The following is an 8,436-nucleotide window of genomic DNA, read 5'->3' on the forward strand; positions in this document are numbered from 1 at the left end:
ATAGCGAAAGCAGCACAGCTCCTTTATTAAGATGGAATCTGTAAATAGATGGGTTGAGTAAATAATGCCAATCCCTGAGAGTGCATCTTTTCCTTCCAGAAACAGATTGCAAGGGCAAGAAGTCAAGTATTATGGGCAGGTCTTGAGTGTTTCGGCAGTTGGCAGACTGATTCTCCATGCACCCAGCCTTATCCCAAAAGTTCCCCTCGTGTGCATCCACACACACAGAGAAAGAGAGAACATAATTCACCTCCCTTTCACTGGGCTTTTCTTTTGCAGGTTGTCTTTGGAAAAGGGACAGAGCTGTACAGGATCTCTCCCCCACCCGCATACAGTCCACAAGTGTCCTCTTCCTGCCCACTGAAAGTATGGAAGGTGCCAGGAAGGTGCTCATGACGCAGGTGCAGAATTTGCCCAATGTGGTCCTCTTCTGCTCTATTGTCCTTTTCCTACTTGTTGCAAAGAACAAATGGGAGTCTCTTGAGACACATGACACCAAGCTCAAGGGCAGCCCGGATTTCGCAGGCAATCAAAAGAGTGCAATAGGATTTGAATGGGAATCTACACTGGAGAGAACAAAGGAGACCAAGCCTTCTGGTCTGATTCCCCCACCACCACCAGTGGCCACGCGGCATCCCTTGGAGGTTGTCTATTCCACTGATTATAAGTTCCTTCTCAACGAGCCAAACAAATGTCGGGAGAGGAGCCCTTTCTTGATCCTGCTGGTGATAACTGAGCCCCAGCATTTTCCCACAAGGCAGGCCATCCGACAGACGTGGGGCAACGAGAGCTTGGTGCCTGGGGTTTCCATTCTTCGTCTCTTTCTGACGGGTGTCCACCCAAAATTTGGATACCCACTCCAGGCCCTTTTGGAAGAGGAGAGTTCCATCCACAGAGACATTATTCAGCAGGACTTCCTGGATACCTACAACAACCTTACCCTCAAGACTCTGATGGGCATGGAGTGGATAAGCAAGTTCTGCCCCAATGCCACCTACGCGGTGAAGGCAGACAGTGACATCTTTCTCAATGTGAACTACATGGTATCCCAGCTGCTGCAGCCTCACCTGCCACCCAAGAAGAACTACATGACAGGGTACATCTACTGGAAAACAAAGCCACTGCGTGACAAGGCCTCCAAGTGGTATATGCCACGGGAGGTGTACCCCAATGAGACCTACCCACCCTACTGCGCAGGTGCAGGGTATGTGTTCTCTGGGGATCTGGCCAAGAAGATCTACCAGGTAGCAAAAACCATCAAGGTCATTAACATGGAAGATGCCTTCATGGGAATCTGCCTGTATGAGCTGGGCATCAGCATGACAAACAGCCCCTGGGGTTTCTTCAACATGTTCAGAGTCAAGTATGAGAAGTGCAAGTTCTCCAAGATGGTGGTTGTGCATGGCTACGGGCCAGAGGAGCTGCTGCAGATTTGGCCAGACCTTCGGGACCAGAACCAGACTTGCAAGAGTTAAAAGGGAGGGAGGTGAACAGACACACATCCTCTTGTGGAGAAGTTGGCATAGAGGACTGGCAACATGCGGGCATGTTCCTGTACAATGGACAAATCCATGCCAACAAATTGCGGTGAGGAAGGGAAGGATGGCTCAGAGAAGAAGGAAGATTCTGTGCTTGTCGAAATCTGTATTTATGCCCTCAGAAGAGATCTGGCCCCACATAACATGCTCATCGTGCAGTGTGGTTTGTTGCCATTCACACTGCTCTCCTCCCCATAGAATCTCTGCAGCTGCCCATAGCAACTTGTTTGGTCTGCTCTTAACTGACCACTGTGCTACTAATGTGCCAAATTGACAATGCATGTGTGGCTCCAGGCATAGGGTTGCCATACATCCAGGAATTCCCAGAAATATCCTCTTCGGGGGTCCCACATTCCCATTCAGGGGTAATTATACATTTTAAAGCAATTGTTCACGATTTTGGGTTTTTTAAAAAATATATATATACACTTTTTGTGTGCAAGCAGTTCTGTATGTTTACCTCTTAAATATGGCAACCAAAAAAAACCCCAACAATTTTTGTGTCTGCAAAACCCTACACTAGGACAATGCAGAGTTCACCTGTTCCAACATATTGAAATGCAGCCTGGTCATCTTTAGAGTAATTTTAAGCAGATCAGTAGAAGTTTCCTTCACAGTAGGAAGCCATACTCCACATAGGACATGCCTCTTTGGATTGTTGCCAGTTATGCAAAAGACTTATTTGTCATCTTCTGTTGCTTTTTCATATATATAAATATATATACAGTATGCACAAACGCATACAGTGTCTGTTTTCAAAGAGGTTCTCCCAACACACAACACAGCTTTATTTATACATGAATTACCATAAAGATGTTAACACAACCATTCCCTGTTCTCTTTGAAGGATGAGATAAGGCTTAAAAGGAGGGAAAAGGTAAATCCTTAACCAGGGGATAGCATTCAGAAAAAGTATTGTTATACAAGTCCTAAATTTTGTTATGCTCCAGCAAAGTGGGATTCACTGAACCCACTTCATGGAAGAACTGGGAATGCCCATAACACCCCCAACACCTACCGGTACACCCTGTAAAACAAATAAAAAACATTAGAAAGCAGGCAGCACGTATCAGTCAACCCTCCCCTAAGCCAAAAGAGCCTAGTTCATCGTTAAAAATTGGTAGGGTCAGGGGGGTATTGTTTGACCTTGTAGTGCCCATGGAGCTATGTTGGGGATCCCAAGAACAGGCTTGATCTTTTTGACTGAATGCCTTTTTCACTTGTCTAATAATTATGGCCAGAGACTTAAGTGCCTGTGTAAGAAAAACCCCGTTGTTCCCTATTTAATTCACATAATCTATGTCTTTTGTTTTATTATAATTTTTATTAAACTGATTTATTTATATATCTATATTGGGGGTTTTTTAGTATTATTTGTGTCATTTTATTGTAAGTTGCTTTGCAGGCCGCTAAGTGGGAGAAAAGTAGTGTCTAAAATGATGCTGTGATTACGATGATACAATCTGAGAAGTGTTTTACAGTGGTACCTTGGTTTACAAACACAATTGGTTCCGGAAGCCTGTACTTAACCTGAAGTGAACTTTCCCATTGAAAGTAATGGAAAGTGGATTAATCCGTTCCAGACGGGTCTGCGGAGTACTCAACCTGAAGCGTACTTAACCCGACATATGTGTGCAATTGGTTCCGGAAGTCCGTACTTAACCTGAAGCTTACTTAACCTGAAGCAAACTTTCCCATTGAAAGTAATGGAAAGTGGATTCATCCATTCCAGACAGGTCCTTAAACTGTATTTAAACTGAAAATACTCAAACCGAGGTGTGCTTAAACCGAGGTGTGACTGTATTAGCTCTTAATATATAAGAAAGCCAGTTGCCAGGTTTCTCGTATACGCTGAGGCCACCCCAAAATAGACTCTGGGTGGGAATATGTTCCAGGTCACAGATATAATGAAATCGTCAGTCTGCAACAACATTTTCACTAACTGAAACTTCTTTCGGCTTCTGCCAGTTATTGGTGTTGCCCCCAAAACGCATAACACACATTGCTGATTTTTGTTAATAAGAACCCAAATGAACCTTTTGGGAGGAAAATGCTGAGAAAGCTCATCAGAAACGGCTGTGAACTGCATTTACAGCATGCCATGGCAGCGTGGGTGTGAAGTAGACCTCTTACATATATTTTGGGCCTGTAAAGCGGTAGCTCTGTCTTCTACTGTGCCCCTGGGATCAATTTCACCAGCCTTTTACTGATGGTTCCTCCATGCAGCCTATTATGCACAGTCCAAAGGCAACTGGGAAGCTTTTCCTATTGCCTTTCTCCTTGCAGAGAAATATTTGAGAGTCAAAATGGCTTCAGGATTGTTCTCCTGTACTATTTCAGACACATGGTTTATATACTCATGTATGTGTTTGTCTTGTACATTTATCATAGCTGCCAAGTTATCCCTTTTTTTAAGGGATTTTCCCTTATGCTGAATAGGCTTCCTCGCGAGAAAAGGGAAAACTTGGCAGCTATGACATTTATGAACATTTTTTAGATATATATATAAGACCTTAGAATTCTTATAACACAGGAAACCAGGAATTACCGGTATGTTTACATGTGGGGTGTGTGTGTGTGTGTGTGTGTGTAAATATGTACAATATTCCTGGCAAAGGGTGTTTAAGGAGATAATAGAAATCGCAGAATTAAAGCTGACCAAAAGTCCAGAGGTAGCAGTCTTATCAATTTACAGTGGGGTGGAACCGGCGTCGGCAAACTACAGTCTGTGGGCTGGATCCGGCCCATGAATGGTTTAGCAATTGCCGCTTGGACCAGTGCGATCACCACCACCCCTTTTTGAGTGCCTTTTTTTGCGACCCCCCCCCCCGGACTACATGCTTCGAGCATGCTCAGACTTCCATGATGCTGGCCAATCCGAAGCCCAGATTATTACTATTATTATTACTATTAACCTCAGGCCTCCCCTCCTGTGGCTGATTTGACGCGAACCGGCAGCCAATGGCGACCCTTCCTGAGACTCGCTGCTCCAATCGGGGCAAGGTGCAGGGCAGGACGCCTTGTTGACGCCTTGCTCTGAGAAGGGGGGAGGAAAAGCGAAGGGGTGGGAAGAAGCGGGAGCAGAGAGCCTGCGAGGAGGGAGGAGGAGGAAGAGGAGGAGGAGGAGGACTCTTGTGTGCTGCTTGGCGGTAGCACATTTGCAGCACGGTCATGGACACCCTGGGGTAGGGGCCCTTCCCGCGCAAGCCGAGACCCAGTGCCTGCAAGGCCCCAGTGCAGTCCAACCAATTTATTGACAGCCGCACGAATTATGATAGCTAAGAAGTGGAAGAGGCAAGCAGAATATAAGATGGGAGAAGAGGTGTGAGATATAGCTATTAATTATAAATTGACATGTGCCATTAAGGTAAGACGGGGAATACGCAGGATAAATGATTTCAGGATTGCTCTCCTGTACTATTTCAGACACGTGGTTTATATACTCATGTATGTGTTTGTCTTGTACATTTATGAACATTTATTCTATATTTGAGACCTAAGCGTTCTTACAACACTTCTCTGCCCCTCCCCCCAACATCCATTCCCACACAGCGGCCTGGGGAAAGTCACTGCACTGCCTGGAGTTGCCTACCGGGAGGTCTACCCATCCTTGGAAGATGCCACACTGACCAAATTGGCCTGGGAAAGGTTGCCCCAGCCTGTGCAGCACCAAGAAACGCCAACAAAAGCTTACAGATAAAAATCAGAATAGCTGAAAACATGATTGGGAGGGGGGCAGAGACCCACAATAATTAAAAGACAATTCAACACTGATAGAATTAAAACATTTTTGTTGATCCTCTTAATTGAAGCATCATGTTTTAGGCCCTAACAAGGGCCATCCATGCCAACACAATTATAAAAGAAACAATTATAAAAAATAATAATAATAACATAATATAATAATTTATTATATATACCCTGCCCATCTGACTGGGTTTCCCCAGACACTCTGGGTGGTACCTAACAGAATATTAAAAACATATAAAAAATAGAACATTAAAAACTTCCCTAAACAGGGAAATACACAGTAAAAATGTCAAAATCCACAGTTCAGCAAAACTTTTATTTGGGACAAACCCAAATACCACCCAAGTGGCAAGTGTTTAAGTTCTCCAGGCAAGATTTCACATAAGTTATTTGGGGTGGGGGGCGGGGGGGGGGTGGAGAACAAGGAAAATAATAAATACAAAAATTACAGCAACCAGCTACAAGAATTTCTAAATAGGCCAATGTAAATTTCCTGCTACAAAACAAAGAGCCACCTTTTTGAATATCTTTTTCCTGTTGGCAAGCGAAAATGCAGAGTTTTTGGTGTTGTTGATTGGATCGGTAGCCTGGTGTAAGCAACGGCGTAGCTAGACGCTCGGGCACCCGGAGCGGCAACCCGCTCTGTATGGCGCATGCACAGCGTCGCTCTGTACAGCACATGAGCACCACTAGAGTGCCGGCGGTTGGCAAACTGTGAGCAAGCCATGGAGCGAGGTTTTTTACCGGGCGGCTTGCGAGGCACCGTTGCCCTACCGCCCTGTAAAAAGCCTCGCTCCGCAGCTTGATCGCTCACCTGCTCGACGTGCGCTTTGCTTGTTCCTGGGCGAGGGGTGGGCAATGGCGGGGCGGCGGCCGCTCCGCGGCTTGCTTGCAGTTTGCCCACCCCTTGCCTCCACTTGAGCAGGAAGAAGCAAAGCGCGAGCCGGCCGAGCAAGTGAGCGAGCAGCCAGCCGCCGAGCGTGGCTTTTTACCAGGTGGCGGCTATCTGCTCGCTTGTGGGGGGCGCGGCGAGTGTCACTCCCCTCCAGGGTGGCCCCTGGGTGCAAGCAAAATGTAAGCCAGGTATTTGGGACTCCTCCAGCCCCACTTTTACTGTGGAGGGAGAGATGGACCAGCATCTTGGCCCCCATAACTAGGAAGATGTGGATGATGACAAGAGGAAGGGATTTTGAGTTAAGCAAATCCTTGCTATTAGAAAAAGAAGCTTGGAGATACTTTTACGATACTATCTGAATGCCTGCACCAGGAGCATACTGGAGAAGATTTGGAAAGTATTTGGAGCTAATCATACATTTTGGTTTCTTGTTCTTCCTCATTCCCCAGGTATTGTCAGAGCTGTTAAGTCCAGTGATCAACTCATCAGGGAAGTCATTAATAAGGGCTAAGCCTTTGTGAAACAGGGTGAGGCTGTTGTGAAACAGGGGTGTGAAGCTCCTCCTCAATATATCTGTGTTAGCTGGCAGGGAAAGAAAAGGTTTAGGTTTTCAGCTTGATGACATAGACAGAAGGAAAACTGTTTTTGTTTTTAATTACAAGTGCACAGATTAAGAGAAGACGAATAAATGACGAATAATACCTTTGCTGGAACTAACACGCAGCAGTGACATAGTCTGCCAAAGCGCCAAAAAACCAGCACAGAACGGGTTAAAAAATGAACGCTGTTACACCCAATCATCATCTGCCAAAGCACCAGAAGAAAACAGCACAGAAAGGGTTAAAAATCAATCTCCGGCTACCAGGAACAAAAAACAAAAAAAGGATCCTCGTTTCCACAATGGAGACAAGACAAGCTGTAGCGTGAGAAGGAGCTGGAGAACAAAGGGGGGGGGGCAACAAAAACAGCGCCATCATGATGTTTGATCAGTACTTTGAGAATTAAGATGATCTGACAAATATTTGATTCAGCTGTGTAAACATGTGCGCCAACCTGGTTTTTCTGGACCTGGGCATCCTGGGGAGATAAGCCCTTAAGCCCAGACATCAACTCATCAGGGAAGTCATCAAGGAGAGGAGTTGGGTTTCTCCAGCTTATGCAACCTAGCCTGCCAACCTAGCAGTTCTCCTGCCAACCTAGCAGTACAAAAGCACGTCAAAGTGCAAGTAGATAAATAGGTACCACTACAGCAGGAAGGTAAACGGCGTTTCCGTGTGCTGCTCTGGTTCGGCAGAAGCGGCTTTGTCATGCTGGCCACATGACCTGGAAGCTGTACGCTGGCTCCCTCGGCCAATAATGCGAGATGAGCGCGCAACCCCAGAGTCGGTCACGGCTGGACCTAATGGTCAGAGGTCCCTTTACCTTTACCTTTAGCTTATGAATATTAGTGGGCAGGGAAAGAAAAGGTTGAGGATTTCACCTTGGATGATGTAGGCTGAAGGAAAATTGTTTTCTTCAAGCTGTTTTCAAAGAGACACAGATAGGACTGTGTGGCTGCCATTGAATCCAGTGCTGCGCTTCTGTAGCATCAAGCAAACAAACAAGTCCCTCCTGAGATGTGATTGCTAGGAATCCCTCCAATGTAGACTCAGGCTGCATATATGCGTAAATAAATAATTGTCCAAAAGGGAGCACAGACCCTGTGTAAGGCATGCCAAGATCCCTGGACTCGGAGATTGGGGTGGCTTATTATTTTTCTCTGAACAATAGACTCTTAGGGTTTGCAGGAAGGGATTTTTGTGTTTTTCTTAAAAAATAAAGACATTATGGAATACTTAGATACAACTGTGAAACAGGAGAATTCCATGTTGTGGATCATTAGGAAAGGGCATGAAAACTAAAATGCCAATATCATAATATTGCTATACAAATTTGTGTTGCAAAAAGCACACTTGGAATACTGCGTACAGTACTGGTTGTCTCCCCTCAAAGAATCGTAGAGTTGGAAGGGACCCCAAGAGCCATCTAGTCCAACCCCCTGCAATGCAGGAATCTCAGTATAAAGTATACTGCAGAGCTAGCAGGTAGGGAGGGAATCAGAAATGGACAACCAAAATGAGCAAGGAATTGGAGCAACTTCCCCATGAGAAAAGGTTACAACACTGGGGGCTTTTTAGTTTATTGTAGATGGGAGGTTGCAGAACCCCTTGGTGGTATCTTTCCTGGAACAAATGTTTGCGACTCCAGATCACT

At 45.5% G+C, this 8,436-nt stretch overlaps 1 protein-coding gene across 1 annotated transcript; it reads left to right on the forward strand.

Moving 5' to 3' along the window:
* Positions 1–287: 287 nt before the first annotated feature.
* On the forward strand, positions 288–2,251 carry LOC118075326 (beta-1,3-galactosyltransferase 2-like). The gene has a single exon (XM_035097238.2). It carries the CDS (start codon positions 369–371, stop codon positions 1,473–1,475), a length of 1,107 nt encoding a protein of 368 aa, XP_034953129.2. The 5' UTR covers positions 288–368; the 3' UTR covers positions 1,476–2,251.
* Positions 2,252–8,436: the final 6,185 nt, after the last annotated feature.

This window comes from Zootoca vivipara, chromosome 16 (genome assembly GCF_963506605.1).
Source record: "Zootoca vivipara chromosome 16, rZooViv1.1, whole genome shotgun sequence".
Lineage (NCBI taxonomy): Eukaryota > Metazoa > Chordata > Lepidosauria > Squamata > Lacertidae > Zootoca > Zootoca vivipara.

Coding starts and splice junctions, on each gene's coding strand:
- LOC118075326 (XM_035097238.2), top strand. CDS start 369: ATGGAAGGTGCCAGGAAGGTGCTCATGACGCAGGTGCAGAATTTGCCC.